Consider the following 18,912-nt stretch of genomic DNA (forward strand, 5'->3'; position numbering starts at 1 on the left):
AGGAGATGTGCAAGTCCTCAGGGATCACATCTGCATTAGACCCACAAGTGGAGGAAACCTCTAAGGTCTCTGGGGCTCAGAAAAGGGAGGGACGTGTCCGCTGTTATGCAGTACAGCTGGGAAGGCTGAGGCTTCACCTGGAGCTCTAGTCTTGACATCCAGCGGGTTAGGGAAGAAGGGACTGCAGATATTGACTAAATAACCTAGAAGGGGAAAGTATGACACTTTTTAAAAGTCAGAAGGAAAGTGGCACTGAACTTTGGAAGTGCCCAAGAGAACAATGTGATTCTCTAGGGGCAAGTTTGGTTCCAGGCCCTAAAACCATGCTTCATAGCGATAGGATTCCAGAAAAGATAAAATTGACATTGATTAATCAAAAAATTTCTTTCCTGAAGCAATTTCTATATGCCAGGCACTGTTCCAAACACTAGGGATACAACCTTGAACAACAGAGGCAAAGCAGACCCTCATGGGGCATACATCTGGGGGGTAGGGGGAGGATGATAAATAAAACAATATATAATGTGACACCAGGCATTTAATTGAGCACCTACTATGGGCTGGGTGTTCTTCATAAATATTCTCAATTTCATGAGAAACTTTAAGATAGAAATTCCTTCCTCCAATTTGAGATGGAGAAACTGAGGCTCAAAGAAGGTAAGTGACTTCCCCAAAGTAGAATGACTAACAAGTGGAAGCATCAGGATTTGAACTCAGGTGGCCAATTCGTGATTTAAAAAAAAAAATCACTTAGTAAATTTAGAGGGAACTTCCTTAATCTGATAAAGAGTATTGACAAACAAACAAAACCCTATTTAGTAATGAAATAGTGAAAGTCTCCTCCTTTAGATCAGGACAAGATATGAATGTCTACTGTCAACATTTCTACTCAACATTGTGTTTGGTGTCCTAGCCAGGACAATGAGACAAGAAACAAAAGGCTTAAGGAGTGAAAAGGGGAAAGTCCAAATATTATTTTTCATAGATGATATGATGTTGTACATAGACAATCCAAAAGAATCTTCAAACTACTAGAATTAATATGTATATTTACCAAGTCACTGAATATGAACGATATGCTCAGATAAATTATATTTCTCTACACCAGCAAGAAAAAATAAAAAATAAAATTTATAAAAAGCAATACAATAGGTGGGAAATAGCTGAAGAGTATGGGTTTTCTTTTTGAGGATAAAATGTTCTAAAATTGATTGTGATGATGGTTACACATATCTGTGAATATATGAAAAACTATTGAATTGTGTGCTTTAAATGGGTGAATTGTATGGTTTGTGAATTATATCTCAATAAAGCTTTTTTTTACAAAAAAAGATGAAGGGTAGACATTGTGAAGGCTCCCCTTCCTACACTACCCATCACCAGTACTTAGAAAAATTCCTTATAAAAATACCATTTACAACAGCAACAAAAATCATCCAAGGCCAAGAATAAATCTAATGAAAAATGTGCAAGGCTTCTACACTGAAACCACAAAATACTATTGAGAGAAGTTAAAGACCCAAATAAATGGAGAGATATACCATGTTCATGAATGGGAAGACTCATATTGTAATGATGTTAGTTTTCACCAAACCAATCTCTAGCTTCAATACAATTCCAATCAAAATCCCATCAGATTTGTTTGTGAAAATTGAACTCAAGTGGATCTGATTTAGCTCACTGGAACCGGATACTATAAAAAAAAAATCCAAGGGTCACAGTATCCCCCATGCACAGGGTTATAGGCGGCCATAACTAAAGGACCACCCAGACCTTTAACCATAAAATTAGGACCCTGGAAAACCCAATTGGAATTGTAAGGAGAAGATGTTAAGACAGACCCTTACCATGCTTTCAGTAGACACAAGAGAAAGACCATAATTGACTAAACACATTTTTATTTAAACAAGAATGGTAGAGAGGACTGGGGTTTGTCACCCTCCACAAGTGATATCATGGGGGATATGGCTCCCTGGGTGGGGAAATGGCACTCTCCCAGTGGGATATAGGTGTGAAGGGATTCCTCTGGCAAGGTCTTGGAGAATGGGTCAAGAAATCCCTGAGGCCACACACCCATGGGCACCAATTTGCATAGCGGCTCAGAATTGCAGGAAGCTCTGGACCTGCCCCAAGATAGCAGCTGGGACTTGGCCTTGGCCTTGGACTTTGGAGAGCTCTGCGAGAGTTGAGCCCTGAAGTCAGTCACTGGAGACAGCTGCTTCCTGCCTGATGACAAGCTGGGGAGAACCCGAGATGCTGGGCGGGAGACTGGAGGGGGCCGGGGGTGCATCACTGCCTTTGTCCTCAGGCTGCACCCACAGAGGCAGAGCTCAGAGACTTGGGACTCGGAGAAGCAGAGCTTATTGCCCGATGAGTGAGAGGGCAGAGCCCTCCGGCTCCCCTCTGCCTCCCATCTCGATCCTTTGGGATGCCGGCCTTTCCTAAAAAGGGAGGAAATTCAGATTAGTGGAAAAGAGACTTGGAAGAAGCGGACAAAGAGATGCAAGGACAACACAGATACTCACTCTGCCTCTTTCCGAAGCAAGTTCTCTTCCTCCAGGAATGAGGACTTAGAGATGGAGTCTACCACAGGGTGTCTCTTCATTTTCTCTAAAAAGAAAAGAGAGAGAGAAATTGCGAGCTGGGGGTGGAGGAGCTGATGGCTAGGAATATCCCTGAGCCAGAGGAGTTTTCAGGGAAGGGAGCGGAGGGTGAAGGAGAAAGAGAAGTCTGATTCCCTCGGGCTGGAGGATCAGAACACCGCAAAAATTCTCTCTCCCAGCACACACCTCAGTAGAAGGATCAGACTCACTTGCTTGTACAGTCCGGGCTGGGAAATGAAATGTGAGAGAGAGGAAGAGAGGAAAGATGGAATTGGGAAGAGAGAGGGGAGTTCTCTTTGCCCACCTCTCGCAGTGTCTTTTTGAGTCCACTTAGTACACATCATTTAAGTCCCCTATTCCTATTATGATGTCACAGGTGGGTTGCGGCTAGTAAGCCCCAAAGACCCCTGTGTTGAGTCACTGGGCTATGAACCCCAGGTTCTCCCTGGAACCTAGAAAGTCCTACCTCTTCCCCTGGTGATACACCAGTTCTAGAGACAACTCAGGCTCTTTCTTCACACTCATTAGCATGTGCCCGGCACTGTGGGACCTGACATGAAGAATATGGCGCTCTTCCTGTTCTCCTGGAGCTTTCGGCCTAGCTGGGGAGAAGCACACACAGGACACCATGTGAATACCACCGGGGTGCACCCACATGGGCTGGACTGAATACATCGACACCAAGAGCTAATGAGGTCCACCTCCACGGGCTGGGGAGTCCAGAAAGCTTCCTGCTGGAGGAGAAGGGGTGGAGCTGGGCTTGAGAATGGGTGAGACTTGGGTGGAGGAAACAGGTGAAGGTTAGCGGGACAAATGCAAAGCAAGATCAGGAGCCAAGAGACCAGCTTGGCTGGGGCAGCAGATTCACGTCTGTGGGAACCAGGCAATAAGAGGGCTGGAAAAGCAGTGTGGAACCCTAGTGGGGAGGTCCTTGGGTGCCAAGGTGAGGATGTGGGGCTTACTGAGGCTAATGGAAAGCCCATGGGAGATAGGATGAGCCAGAGAACTATATCAGCCAGGGGCCCCACAGGACACAGGTGGCACAGTGGCACCCTCAAGTTTGGGGAATTGAAAAAAATTTTGATCGAGTGTGTATAGTTTTCTAGGACTTCTGTAAAAGTTTACCATAATCTAGTGGCTTAAAACAACAGAAATTTACTTCTCTCCCTGTTCAGAAGTCCAAAATCAAGGTGTCAGCAGGGTTCGTTCCTTCTGGAGGCTCTAAGAGAAAACTGTGCCATGCCTCCTCCTAGCTTCTTGGGATTGCCAGCAGTCCTTCATGTTCCTTGGCTTGTAGCTGCATCACTCCAACCTCTGCTTCCATCGTCATATGGCCTTCTCCCCTGCGTGTCTTCACATGGCCTTCTTATAAGGACACCAGTCGTTGGAGTTAGGGCCCACCCCAAATCACTATGACCTCATCTTAACTAATGACGCCTGCCAAGACCGTCTTTCCAAATAAGGCCACGTTCTGAGATTCTGGATGGACATGAATAACTAGGACGTTATTCAACCCAGTACAAAGGGACTATTAGTTACAGAGGTATGGACATTGTAGGGAAACCCCAAGGGATAGTGCAGTGTCCAGGGCTATAAAAGCAGAAAGCTGTAACCACTTCTTAAAGGCAAGGGGAAGGAGCAATTAAAAGAACCAGGAGGAGATGCAGGTAGAGAAGACCACCCTGAGAGGAGTGTGACCTTTGGTGGAGCCCAAATCAATCCTTTGGGGGAGGAGCCAGGGCAATAAGTGCTCTGCCCACACTCTCCTCCCTCCCTCAGACCTTCAGTCAGGCTTCCCATCCAATGTGAAACCAGAGGGCACGGAGGCCATTGATGCAGCCCACACAGATCATCCTCCCACAGTGGCCAAAAAGGGGTTCCAGAGGGGCAAACTGAAGATTGCCAGTATGTGACATAATGCCAGCAAGGGGTTGACAGTCGGCCAGACACCGGAGAGGAGTCAGATGAAGACCCTGCAAAGGGTACAGTTCTGGACAGACTGTGGAGTGACAGTGTCTCCTCAGCCCTCATGTCTGGTGTTCTTCAGACATCAGTCATGTGGGTGAGCTCCGGGTGCCCATTGGTCAGGACAGGGAGACTTGGGGATAGAAGGATGCGCCCCCCCTCTTGGGAAAGGAGGCACGATGGGGTGACTTAAAGCATCTGAGTCCACACATTGGCCCAGGACCAAATTTAGTCATAGTCACATTTGTAGACAGATTCCCAGTTTGTGAAACTTGAATTTGAACACTTTTAGGTGGGGCCTTCATGTTCAAGTTTACTCTCAGCCTCAACCATTTCCTGTTGTCCCATCCTGGGCCCACTTTACTCATGTCCACTACCTGCCAGACCCAGGAGGCATCTGAGTGTTTGCCCTCTACTTGAGGACATAGAGTGGAGAGGAGGAAACAGACCAACTATTTAGGATGAGGTTCCCCATCCCTGGGCATCCCCTCTCCCCTCATGGGGCAAAGACACCTGGAAGGAGGAGGGGATGGGCCCCTGCACACTGGGAAAGGCCAGGTGAAGGGCTGGCAGAAAGGCTTCTTTAAATGGAAATGTTTCCTGGGAAAGCCCTGGTGCTGTTTGGATACAGACAAGAACCAGTTTTTTCCAACCCTCTCCAAGGTTATGCATCAGATCAGCTGCCACTTAGATGGAAAGAACCTGGACTTTTGTTTCTGAAGACCTGGGTTTCTACACTTTCTGTCTGTCAGGGGCCTTGGAGAAATTCCCTAATACCTCTGAGCCTCAGTTTCCCTTTCTATAAATAATGATGCCCATCTCATAGGGTTGCTGTAAGGATGAGATGAGAAGTTTCTCTTTGCCAACTATAAAATCAAGGACAGTGGTAGTTATTGTCTACTTGTTATCTGCACTTCATCATCTCCCATTCTCTAATTCATATCAATCATTCCACCAAAACTGGACTAGTTAAGGTCACCAGTGACCTCCTCATGGCCAAGTTCAATGACCAGTCACCATTGTTACTAACTTATCTAGAGCATCTTAGGCTTTCTATCCTCTTGAAATACTTTCTTCACGTTGGCTCTGGAACACCATACTCTCCTGGTTTTCCTCCTCCCTCTTGGGCCATGCCTTTTCAGTCTCTCTTGCAGGATATTCCTCCTCTTCCTGATCTCTGAAGGATGCAGTTTCCCAGGGATCCATCCTTGGGAGCCCCCCGCCCACTATCCACACTCAAACCCTTGGTGATTGTAGTGGTTTCCTGCGGCTGCTGTAACAAAGTACCACAAACTGAGTGACTTAAAGCAACAGAAATGTATTCTTTCACAGTTCTGGAGGCTAGAAGTCTGAAATCAAGGCACCATGCTCCCTCCAAAGGCTCCAGGGAAGAATCTTTCGTTGTGTCTTCTAGCTTCTGGTGGTTGATGGCAATCCTCGGCTTTAACAGCAAGACCCCAGTCTCTGCCTCCATCTTCTCAAGGCCGTCTTCCCTCTATGTGTGTCTGTGTCCAAATCTTTCTCTTCTTATAAGGACACCAGTCACTGGATTAGGGCCCATCCTAATCCAAAATGACCTCATCTTAACTTGATTACATCTGCAAAACCTTTATTTCCAAATGAGATAACATTCACAATTCATGGTGGAAATAAATTTTGGGGAGATATTATTCAACCCAGGACAGTGATCTCATCTGGTGTCATGGTTTTAAATACTATCTATATGCTATTGACTCCCAAATGCATATCTCCAGCCCACTCTTGGTTCCTGCTTTCCTGCCTCATAGCTCCTGCCTTCTCCACACCTCTAGTCACATGCCCAACCATTGCTTCGGACCTACCGTGTTCTAAATGAACTCTTGCTCTGCAGCCTTGGTCCTCCCCTTTCTCCATAAATGGCACCACGTTGAAACCAGTTGCTCAGGCCAAAAACTCTGGGGGTATCCTTGATTCCTCTCTTTCTCTACACTTCAAATGCAATTCATCAGCAAATTACATTGGCCCTAATTTCAAACTATATCCAAAATCCAATAATTTCTTACAACCTCCACCCCTACCATCCCAGTCCAAGCCACCATCAACTGTCACCAACTACAGGAGCCTCTGACCTCATTTGCTACCATTCTCCTCATTGCACTGTCCCCTGCCAACTGACAATCTGAGTTTATACTTGCAAGTATCTAGACTGCTTCTGCTGTCATGTTTAAGGGACTCATGGAGAGTCATGTCATTGAGCCCTAGTCTTAGGATAATTCTAAATAATCAAATAACTTCTCTCAGGGGTTTCTTCTGCTCTTGATGCCATCTGTGTTTTGGGGATTGCCTTAGTTATTCATTATCTGTTCACGCTTATTGAGTACCTCCTAGGTGCCAGATATCCTCCTAGGCTCTAGGAAAATAAGGATGAATCAGAAATTGTCTCTACTCTGCATGTGTTCCTAATCTAGTAGGAGAATGGACAGGTAAACAGCATGTGATCTATGCACAGGGGACTATCTTCTCGAGCCCCAGAGAAGGGGTCACCTAACTAGCCCCTTGGGATATCAGAGAAGACGACTCCAACCCCACAGAGGAAGGCCCCATCGGGTTCCCCTATTCCTTCCTCCTGCCATCCCATAGTCATCAGAGCTTCTTTCAGTCCAAACACACCTCCGTTGAGATTCTGCTGCCTTGTGTATCCCACTCAGTGGTGAGGATTACTGCATATTTCTTAAATTATATCCATTCAAAAAATACTACTTTTTTTATTCAACAAATACTTTGTGAGTGAAGTACTGGGGATAAGCAGTGAGCAAGCAAAAGTCCTGCCTTTCTGGAACTTCTGTTATAGTGGGAAAGATAGATAAGTAACAAATAAGCAGATATAACGTTAGTGTGGCCAATGACATGAAGGAAAATAAAGCCAGATAAGGGGATGAGAATGATGAGGGGTGCTATGGATGAGGTGGAGTTGTCTATGAAGCCCCTCTGAGAAGGTGACATTTGAGTAGAGACTGCATTAAAGGAAAAGGTATAGTTTTCTAGGGGAATGATGTTCCAGACAGAACAGGACAGAACAGCAAGGAGGCCAGTGGGGCCCGAGAGAATGGGTGATGGATGTGATGAGGTCAGAGGGTGAGCAGGGCTCACATCACAGGAGGCTTTGAGAGCCCGAGCGAGAATTTGCACTGTAGTTTAATTGTGAAGAGATTTGAACAGGGAGTGGCCTGGTCCAGGCTATCTTTTAAAAAGGGCTCTTTGGACTATAGGGAAGTAAAAGCAGAAACTGAGAGACCAGTTATTAGGCCCTACAGTGTCCATTTGAAGCATCCATATGACACCAGCCTGGATAAATCCTGAAGGTTTGGGGCCACTGAAATCTTTTGAGCAAGAGCATGACATGATTAGTTTCTGTTTCAAAACAGTCAGTCGGACAGCATGGAAGATGGATTAGGAGATCAACAGTGGACAGAATGGGCTATACAATTTACGAGGCCCAGTGCAAAATGAAAATGCAGGGGCTCCTGCTCAAAACTAAGCACAAATTTTAAGATGGCAGCAGCAGAGCATTAAACCAAGTGTGGGCCCTTCTAAGAGTGGATCCTGTGGGACACGCATCCATGAAGACTGCTGTGATATTGCAGGCATGGAGGGCTCTCAGGTTTCACCTCTTCTCTTAAATATCACCCAAAATATAAAAGAAAGCAAGAAACGGAAACATAACTCCATCTTCAACAGAATTAGGAGACATCTAAATCCCTGAAGCACAATTAGAAGCAGAAAGCAGATGGCAGAATGACCTAGCAAAGAGGAGGAAAGTCAAACCCCAATCCCTGCAGGAGGTATCAAGGAGAGGAAAACCTAGGAAAGATTCAGAAATGGGAGACACCAGATAGCGCAGAAAGCCAAAGTGAGGCAGAAGGCTAGACGCGGGGATTATTTGAAACTCTGTATAAAGGAGTAGTGAGACCACTCTACGGACCCACCCCTACAATCAGCCAATCACACCTCCCCAACCCTGCAGGAGACCTGACATTTGTTCTGGAGCAATGGAGTTATGAAATACATGAACCAGGGAGACTCCAAAATGGGACCATCAAAAGGCCCCAGAAAATCAAAGCAGAGTCCGCATGGTAGGTAAAGAGCTCCCCATACCCTTCCCCACTCACTCCAGACACCAGCAGCTGGGCTCCCACCCAGGATATGGGAGAAGCCTTCTCTGGAGAAACCATATGACCCAGAGAAAAGACTGACAAATGCTGGCATTGGAACTCCCAGTAAAAATAGCCAGCTGGCCACCTGATCAAGACACACAAGTCCACAAGCCCATTCATGCACTTCCAATCAGAAACATGCAAGAATAATCAAGTATTTGAGGAAAAACTCAAACATTAAAGAAAAAAATTAATAAGGGAGAAAAAAGAACTCATAGAGAAAAGAGGGAATTGTAGAAAGTGGAACGACTTGAAGAAATTATAATTCATAGCCTCAGAAAGAAAACAGAAGATATTACATCCACGAAACAAAAACAGTATGCAACATTTGAAAAAATAAAAAGGAACGGAGAAAAAGTTAAAAATCATAGTCAAAATGTAAAAGTCGATAGTAGGGTTGACAATGAAGTCAAAGAAATCTCCTAGAAAGTAGAACAAAAAGACAAAGTGAGGGATAATAAGAAAGAATAGATAAGAAAATTAGAGGATTAGTCCAGAGGATCAAAACTATTAGGAGAAATATAATGAAAGAACTGAAAGGAAAAGGAAATTTCAGCAGGTTGTATTTTCCAAAGATGGCTGCAACATCTCCTATCCCACACACTTTCCTAGAACGTTGCCATGCTCCCATCAAGAGATGGTGTCTTACTCTTTTACCCTTGAATCTCGAAAGGTTTTTGTGACTGTATTCACCAATGTAGTATGGTGGAAGGCAGACTATGTGACTTCCAAAGCTAGGTCATCAAAGGCAATGCTCTTTCTGCTTTACCTGCTGGAAGAATTGCCCTGGAGCCCTGAGCCACCATGTAAGCAGTCTGATTGCCCCAAAGCCACCGTACTATGCGGAAGCCCAAGCTAGACCATGTGGAGAGATCACATAGGATGCCCTGAGAAGAGAGAGATGCCCAATAAGACCCCAGCTTCTCCAGGCCCCACTGTTCCAGCTCCAACTACTATCTGACTGTAATCTCATGAGAGAGAACAACCTAGCTGAGCCTTTCCCAGACCCATCAGAGATTATCAAATGATTGTTCTGGTTTTAGATCACTAAGTTTTGGGGGTGATTTGTTACACAGCAATCGCTAACAGGAACATTGCCTAAGAGATAAAAAAAATTTCCCAGATTGAAAGATTTGAGTTGCCAGCCTTAAAAAGGCCCACGGAGGGCCATCATAATTCATGTAGCCACTCTAGGGCACATGTGAAATTTCAGAAGAAAAGGATTAAGTAAAAATTTCTTTTTTTAATTGGTGGGAGTGAGGCTTACATAAAGCAGAAAAATGGCACAGAAGAACAAATATCAGGATGGCACTGAACTTCTCAAAATCAACAACAAAAGCTACAAATCAATAGACCAATGTTTTAGCATGAGGTGAGATATGCTCTGGTAACAACAAATCCCAAAATTAACACAACAGTAGTTTATTTTTTGCTCACGTCATAGGCCTGGGTGGACGGTCAGGTAATAGGCAGGCTCTCTCTTCCACAGGACCCGGGCCCTTCCACATTGTGGGTCAGCCACACCACAGGCTCCCTCCTACCCTTTTTTGTGCCCTGGACCCCTCTGGCTATCTAATGAAGCCTGTGGACCTATTCTCAGAATATTTTTAAATCCATAAAACAAAACTCCTAGTAGTAAAAAGCAAACCAATTATGTGGACATATAGCTATCAAAATATAAAAAGACAATCTGTGTTTCCATATTAATTCAATAGCTAACAAGACAATACATTTAAACCATAGGTGAGTTAGTTACATTTATTTTTTAAAGACACATCAAAGTGAAGACTGACTACACTGGTGGCCTGCATACCTCTCAATAGCAAGGAGAGTTAAGAATTCTTATTTGAATCATCCAGTTTTGCAAATCTTTAACAAACAATGAAAAGCAGTCACCTGCCTCCACATGTTAATTGACCAACAATTGCAGGCAGGGATTACTGGAAAGCAGCAGACATATCTGGCTCACCAATAGGAGACCCCGTGACTTCACCATTTGGTGGCTGAATGCCTCCTCTGCTCAGTGTCGGCCCGGTTGTGTTGCACGCCTGTCTGTCAACAGGGGGCTGCAATTACATGCAATCTAGAGGCAGGTCTAATCACCGCCGTAATTCCCAGTAGTGATGAGTATAACGGTATTTTGAGATTTCTGCAACAACTATAACATGATAGGAAAATATCTGTGATTTCTACTGGTGACAAAGTCACAGCTACTGCTAATACTATTGTGGTTTGCCACCTACATTCATAATAGAAAAAAATGCTAAATTTCAGTTCAAGGTTAGGGAAAATGAAGATATCCTTTTCCCATCCAAGTTCATAGGATCACCTGAACTTTGGGTCCATGAACCCCAGGTTAGGACACTTGCTCTGGAGCCTTCTTGTCATACTGCAGCCAGCCAGTAGGAAGGGAAAGAGCATGGGAGACTGCATAGGGGAGGTCTTTGTGGGCCAGGCCTGAAATAGGCACATGTCATTTCCATACACATTCTACTGGAGAGAATTCAGCCACTTGGCTACACCTCCTGACAAGGGAGACTGGGAAAGAAGAGACAACAGATTTGAGGGCCCAGCTAGTAGTCTCTTCCATAGTCAGTGGCATATGTGGCCTTCTTGTGACTCATAGAACACCAGTCCCTTTCCAGGGAAGTTAAAGCAAAGCCCCATCCAGCTTCTGCGTCCTGTTCCATGTCCAGGTCCTCGAGGTGACATACAGTTTTTTCCATCAAGTCTGATGGAATTTCTCTTGGTCCAAAGACTTAGAAACTTTGCCCCATCCTCCAACCCTACACACACCCAATAATTAGGATAAGTGCAATTAAGATTGGGAAACATAGGCAGTCCCTGGTCCATAACAATGATGGAACCCTGCTGGGCTCCCCCACCTTGGCAATGGAGGAGGTTTCCTTCATGGGAGCCTGGATCTTCTTTCTTGGAGGAGCTGCCCATTGTCTTCCACAGCCCCTGCTCTGCCCTCTGGGAAATCCTCCCTTGTCCACTATCTCCCGGCCATACCTGAAATGGTTAGTGGGAGGATTCTCTTTTCTGGGGTCCCACTGCTTTCACAGCCTACTTGTGCCCATGGAAGCTTAGGGGTCCAAGCGTTGTTTTAAAGTTTTTTTAAGCCATGTTTGCAGTTTCCTTGGGAATTTAATTTGTTCTTTCAAATAGATTTCTGATCTCTTTGCTTCCCATTGGTTACATGTACCAGTAACCACGTCCAAAGTTTCCTAGACACAGTTCCTAAATCTTTTGTTTGTTTTTTGCTTCTTTGGCCCCATGCCAATCTCTATCTGTCAAATTAATATCAGAGACTGTAAAGCCATCCATAGCAAGCAGCTTATTAGAGAGACAATGTCCTTAACCTGATCTTGCTACAAGAATGAGTCCCTTTGTTTAACTGAAATGACCTCACGATTTTTGTGACTCAAAGACTATTCGGTCTTATCAACTCCTCTGTGGGGTCCAGAAACTGATTCTTCAATCCTTAATCTCTACTTGCAAACAGACCAGTGCTTTCCTGAGCTCATCTTTTCCTGGTAGCAACCTAAATGAAGTAAGTACAAACCCTGCCTGTCCTTTTCCGACCTCTTCCAACATAGGTCCAGTCTCAGTAGGATATTAAATTATCTCTGGTATCAGTTTTACCAAATGCTTTTGTCCCAGCATAACAGGTATCTCCAGCTCTCCATCCTTTTGTATCTGTTTCCTCACCACTTATCCTTAGCCAATGCCACTGATTTTAGTTTCTATGATGGCTTCACCGCACTCCTAGAATCAATTTCTGTGCTAGTTAGAGTAGGTTAGACTGTATAACAAATAGACCCCAAAATTTCACTGGCTTAAACAACAGGCGTTTATTTTTGGCTCACATAACATTCCTGGGTGGGTTGTTCAGGGCAGGACAGTTCTCCGTGTGGTTATTCAGGAAGTGACATTCTTTTCATCTCATGGCTCTGCAGACCCCTAGAATTTCATTTTTATGGTCTCTGTCCATCTTGCCAGAAGGGGTAAAAGCATAGAGGAGCATGCCTATGAGGGTTTGCATGGACCAGGTCGGGGATTTTAATTTCCATTAAAGGGAACTTAATCTCATTAAGCTGGCCTTCATTAAGGGCCAAACTTTATTGCAAAGGAGGTTGGAAAATGTAGTCTTAACTGTCTGCCCAAGATTTTAGTGGACAGCTAGTAGCCTCTGCTATGGTTATTTTCAATCTAGGCTTCTATACCCAGCCAATTTATCAGTCATGTGTGTGGATGGTAAAAAGACATTTTCAGACACACAAAATCTCAAAAAAACATATTCCAATGACCCTTTCTCAGAAAGCTGCTAGAGGATGTGCTCCACCAAAAAGACAAATTGAACCAAAGAAGAAGACAACATAGGATCCAGAAAATAGGGAACAACAATTGTATAGATCTAGAGAGTCTACAGTCCATATTAGAGCAGAAGTTTGGAGGGCTCCAGGAGAGCTATCTCCAAGAAAAAAGAAAAATGGAGCTGATAAATTATATGACAGTGTGACAGAGCAGAAAATTATAATAAGATACATCTTGTAGAACGTTGTTGAAGGATGAGGAGCATTTAGTCAGGATATCAAAGTAAACTAAGTTTTAAAATGAAATAATTACTAAATTTCACAAAATAAATAATTTTTACAATAAAAAGAGATTTAATCATAAAACACCATTTAACTCAGCAGTGAGCAATCTTGACATAATCATAAAGTTGAAAACAATGATGATGGACTTAACCAAAAAATAAAATGTAATTAGGAGGGTTTGGAGAAGGGGTACAAGTGAGCCAAACTCCTCATAAGATATATATTAGTCAGGACAGACAAAGGTATTCTACAGTAACAACCCCAAAATCTAAATGGCATAATACTATAGAAGTATGACACACTATATTCCTCAAGTGGGTTGCCAGGGGTTCTGCTCCTTGTGGTCATCCAGGGACTCAGTCAGAAGCTCTTCCAACTTGTGGCTACACCGTCTGGAATACCTGGTACCCCAGTCCCATGGAAGGGCAGAGAGACTAGAGAAGGATGTCTGAGGTTTTACTGTCTTAGATAGAAGTGATGCTCATCACTTCCTCTTACGATTTCATTGTCCAGACACAGTCACGTGTCCCTGTCTAATCAGAAGGCGACCCAGAAGTACAGTCTTGCATGTGCTCTGAAGGGGAGGAGTGCTGGTAATGCTCACCAGGGCAAGTTTACAGAACAACCTAAAATGGATGAGTCAAGAGAGAGCATTATATTCTTATTATTTTAAAATATGGCAATAAGTACCAGAACATGTTAAAAGCTAAAAGAAAAAATGAAAAAGTTTGAGAATGGTGCCTCTGGGGAGCCTGGCAAGTAAGCAGCATGGGTAGTAAAGCAGGGCGGGGCACAGGAGAGCTGGGTTGCGTTGTAAGCTTTTTAGCATTGTTTGACTTTTTAAACTATCTGCGTGTATTGTTTTTTTATGTAATTATTTGTAACTTATTTTTTTTTTTAAAGATTTTATTTATTTATTTTTCCCCCAAAGCCCCAGTAGATAGTTGTATGTCGTAGTTGCACATCCATTCTAGTTGCTGTATGTGGGACGCGGCCTCAGCATGGCCGGAGAAGCGGTGCGTCGGTGCGCCCCCGGGATCCGAACCCGGGCCGCCAGCAGCGGAGCGCGAGCACTTAACCGCCAAGCCACGGGGCCGCCCCTGTAACTTATTTTTTTAAGTTGCTTGAAAGATAAAGAGTGGAGCCAGAGAAACTCACAAACACACCCTCAGTAACCCCATCTGGAACCGTACTGGGGTCAGTGTCAGACAACTGGTCAGCAGTTTGCAGAATCCCCATCCTGCTGATTGCTCCCAGGCTGCTGGCTGTCTGGCGGAGCTCCTCCCCTGGGTCTCTCTCAGGAGACTTGAATTTGCTCTGAGAACCGGAGCGCTGTCTTACAGCCTCTGAGCCCTTCTCAGGCTGCAACTCTCTCTTAGTAATGTTTACCTTACACTCCTCCATTCAAAGATTCTTTGCCTGGTGAAGACGAATGCAAAATACCGGTTGAAAAGCTCTCACTCGCGCTCTTCTCTAGTAGTAAAATCCCATTGGTGCAAGGATTTTCAACTTGTCCTGACAATTTCTTCTAACTTTTTTCTTGGAAACTTAAGTGTGAACTTAAAGTTTATCAGACCTATGAGGACTTTCTACTTCCCCCTTTTTGTCCTCATTACATGCTCTTGTCACGGCCTTTATAAACATCCTGTTAACACCCAAGCATTCCCGGAGACTCCCTGTGCCAGTGCTCCGAGGTCTCCTCCTTCCTCTCCTCCACCCGATGGCCAGAGAGCGCGTCAATGAAGCTCATTTGGTCATGGCATCCATACCAACTCCCTTTGTCTTCCCGGCAAAATATCCTCGGCCCTTTCTAATCTGTCCTCATCTTTTTCCCCGCCCTGATTCTTCCCTGCCCCCAGGCTCCCTGTGCTCCGACCACACCCCTCTACTTGCTGTGTCCAGAACCTGCCGGGAATCTTGGGCCTCCATCTTGGCTCCTGCCGGGCTCCCTTCCTGGAATGCCCTTCCCCTGCAGGGCACATCGCACTCAGACTAGGAAGCCTTCCCAGATTCCTGGCAGCGGTGGAGGAAGGGAAAGAGGCCCATTAGAATGGGTGGTACCAGTTCAACACCCACTTAGTAATTCTAACACTGGGAAAGTCACTCGGCTTCTCAGTCTCAGTTTCTCAGCTGTTACATTGGGTTGGTCTGGATTATTAACATCTCCTTCAGGTTGAATACCAGACACGACCTCCCCTCTTCTGCCATGTAAATTACACTGAATTGTAATTTAGTTTTTAAGAGCATGGATTCTGGAGCTAGAGCCAAACAGCTTGGGTTCAAATCCCAGCTCTACCACTTACTAGCTGTGTGACCTTGAGCAAGTTACTAGACCTCTCTGTGCCTCATTTTTCTCACTATTTAATGAGAGATACTAATAATAATTGTCTCACGGAATTGTTGTGAGAATTAAATATGTATATTACACATATACATATATTGTGACTCATATGAAGTGCTCTATAACATCTCTAATAAGCTCTTATTATCATTAGTCTCCACCACCAAACTGAGCAATTTGAGGAACAGGGCCACATCTCCTTTCTCTCTAAATACCCAATGCCTAGGACTTTGGCCAACATGTATAAAAAACTCAATCATTTTTTCCCAGCGAAAGGAGGAGAGAATTGGGGTAAACTGCAACCACATCATTTGAGCTCTGTTTCAAGGGCTTTGCCCAACCTCCTTAAACTGTCTTTCCTTTCAGAAAATCACCGCACCAAGTTATGTCTGGTTTTTCACTCAAAGTTTGGAAGGCTTGAGGGTAGAGAGAGGGGGATTGTGCTGGGAGGAGAGGAGCTTGTTGTAGACTTGCGTAGGCCAGTCCCTAACTCTGAGACCTCTGCAGGTGTAAACGTCTATGAACTTAAGAGACCAAAGACACATCCCTGGACGGCTGGGAGTGGTTAAGCATTTAGCACACCCAGGAGCTCCTAGGAGCTCCCAGCTGTGGCCTGGGAGACTGGCCCTCCCTGAAATGCACAAAAGGCAGGTTGCTTCTTCAGTCCAGGCCCCTACGTGGAGATGGAGGACACTGGGGAGGGAGGGGTGGGGAGGAAAGTGTGCCTGCACGCCCTGGAGCAGCCTGGAAATCACTGCCCAGGCAGAGGGGGTAAAAGCAGCAGCTGCTAAGGGCCACAGAAGTCCAGGTCAGAACCCAAGAGAATGAGTGACAAGGGGGACAGAGTGGAGCCAGGAATCAGTCAGACAGGACCCCAGGGAAGGCAGGGGGCAGGCGCAAGTCTCAGGAAAGGCTGGGCGTTAGGTGAGTAATCCAAACTGAGACGGCTTCTGCTGCCCACCGTATCTACCTTGAGTTATTTAATAAAGAGCTGCCCGAGTGCCTGCAATTTCATTGCTAATGTGCCAATGCCTCGCAGTTCTGCATCTTAACCTCATTGCTGGGGCTCCGGAGGCCCCCTACCCACCCCCTCCTCCCTAGCCCAATGTCCCCCTGCAGCCATGGGGCGGAGTGTCTCATTTTGCTAGAATGTCATCCATTTATCAAAGGACAGGATTAGCCTGCCTCCTCCATGTTCAGAAGGCAGAGCCTTCCTCTTTCTAATTTCAGCTTGGCAACAGCATAGGTTATTAACCTACTGAAATACCCTCCAGGGTCTCCCTCTCACGCCATGCTGCTTCCCCCATGTTTTCCCAGCACTCGCTCCCTGATTTTCTTTTTCTCTCGGGCTGTGAGACTTAAAACTTTTTCCATCTTCAGATCTTTACATGTGGATGAAAGACATCCGTCTCCCCACTCCTGTCTGATGCTGGATGGGGGTGCAGGGGCACTAATGGTGAGCAGAGGGGCTGAGGGGGTGCTCCCCAGGACCAAGGCGAAGACTGGGATGCCACATTTGAGGAGGCATCAGGGAGGCAGGGAGGGAAGTGGCAGGAGCTTTGAACTAGGAGTCAGGAAACATAGGTTCAGGATCTAATTCTGTCACTCACCCTTTGACCTTGGGCAAGTCAACTTCTCCTCTCTGGGCATCAGTTTCACTGTCTGAAAGGAGAGGGATGGATAACAACCAGGGGTTCGAGGACTCGGGAAACTCCAGGGTCAGGTGGGCTACCCAAAGTGAACTGGCCTGTATAAGACGAAAAGGAGCGGAAGGCACAGTGGTGGCTCCACGTCCAAACTTAAGGCATCCAAATTTTAAAAATCAAGATTTCACCAACCAAAATAACTCTTCTGGACAAGTTAGGCCAAAGAATCACTGGTTTGTAGCCTCTGGAGAGTCCTCCGAGGTCCCTTTCCACTGTTACTTTCTACTGTATAATCATCTACACAACAGCGCCCATCTTGCAAGTGTGCATGAATTCAGGAAATAGGTGTCCTGTCCACTCCATCCCTCAACCCCTGACACACAACTGATTGAATATCTGAAATTCCTCAAAAAAGTGTGATTGGGGGCCCGCCCGGTGGCGTAGCGATTAAGTTTCCGTGTTCTGCTTCGGGGGCCCGGGGTTGGCCGGTTCAGATCCTAGGCGTGGACCTACTCACCACTCATCAACCCATGCTGAGGTGGCGTCCCACATAGAAGAATTAGAAGGACCTACAACTAGGATATAAAACTATGTGCTGGGGCTTTGGGGAGAAAAAAGAAAAAAAAAGGAAGATTGGCAACAGATGTTAGCTCAGGGCCAATGTTCCTCAAAAAAAAAAAAGGTGTGATTGGGTTAAAATATGTCCACAGATTATTTGACACTCGAAAGGTAAATCTAATTCTCCTCCCCCTGTGTGTGGGTTGGGCTTAGTGACTTGCTTCTAACAAATAGACTATGTTGGAAGTGATAGCATGTAACTTCTGAGACTAAGTCATAAAAAGCATTTGAATGTCTCTTCCTTCTCCTCCTGCCTCTCTTCCCCCTTCTCCCCTTCCTCCTCCTACCTCTTCTCTCTTTCTCCCTCTCTCTCTCATCACTCTCTCATCAGTCTCTCTGGGGAAGCCAGTTGCCATGTTGTGAGGACACAAAAGCAGCCCTATGGAGAGGCCCACATGGCGAGGAACTGAAGCCTCCTGCCAACAGCCATGTGAGGGAGCCATCTTGGAAGTGGATCCTCCAGCCCCAGTCAAGCCTTCAGATGACTGTAGCCCAGGCCAACATCTTGACTGCAGCCTCATGAGAGACCCTCAACCAGAATGAGCCAGCTGAGTCACCCAAACTCCTGACCCACAGAAACTGGGATATAATGACTATTTGTTGTTTTAAGCTTCAAAGTTTTGGGGTAATTTGTTACACAGCAATAGATAATAAATACATTAAGAAACAAACTTCCCATTCCACAGTGAAAGATAAGACTTAAATCCACATTCCTAGGGAGAACAAAAGACCACAAATGAGTCCCAAAAAGTTAGGAGAAAAGGGGAAGGGCACTACATGAGCTGAAGACAAGCTCTGCTGGCTTTATAATCTGCTCTAAACCAACATCAGAATTATCTTAAGTAAATTCATTGTTAGAAATGGAGTCCTGGGCTATATTATAAATCATAACTCAACTCCTCCTAACTAGACTGCCTGCTGGACACCTTAACTCAGATGGTC

The 18,912-nt window shown here is 45.2% G+C and overlaps 1 protein-coding gene across 1 annotated transcript; it reads right to left on the bottom strand.

The window, feature by feature from the left end:
• Positions 1-1,897: 1,897 nt before the first annotated feature.
• Positions 1,898-2,605, bottom strand: LOC147915706 (uncharacterized). Its single transcript, XM_087437871.1, has 2 exons — positions 2,526-2,605; positions 1,898-2,441 (listed from the first exon to the last, which is right to left on the bottom strand). Exons 1-2 carry the CDS (start codon positions 2,603-2,605, stop codon positions 1,898-1,900), a joined length of 624 nt encoding a protein of 207 aa, XP_087293997.1.
• Between the last annotated feature and the right edge of the window lie 16,307 nt (positions 2,606-18,912).

The sequence above is a fragment of the Ceratotherium simum genome, chromosome 13 (assembly GCF_057802395.1).
Source record: "Ceratotherium simum simum isolate JZ-2026a chromosome 13, ASM5780239v1, whole genome shotgun sequence".
Lineage (NCBI taxonomy): Eukaryota > Metazoa > Chordata > Mammalia > Perissodactyla > Rhinocerotidae > Ceratotherium > Ceratotherium simum.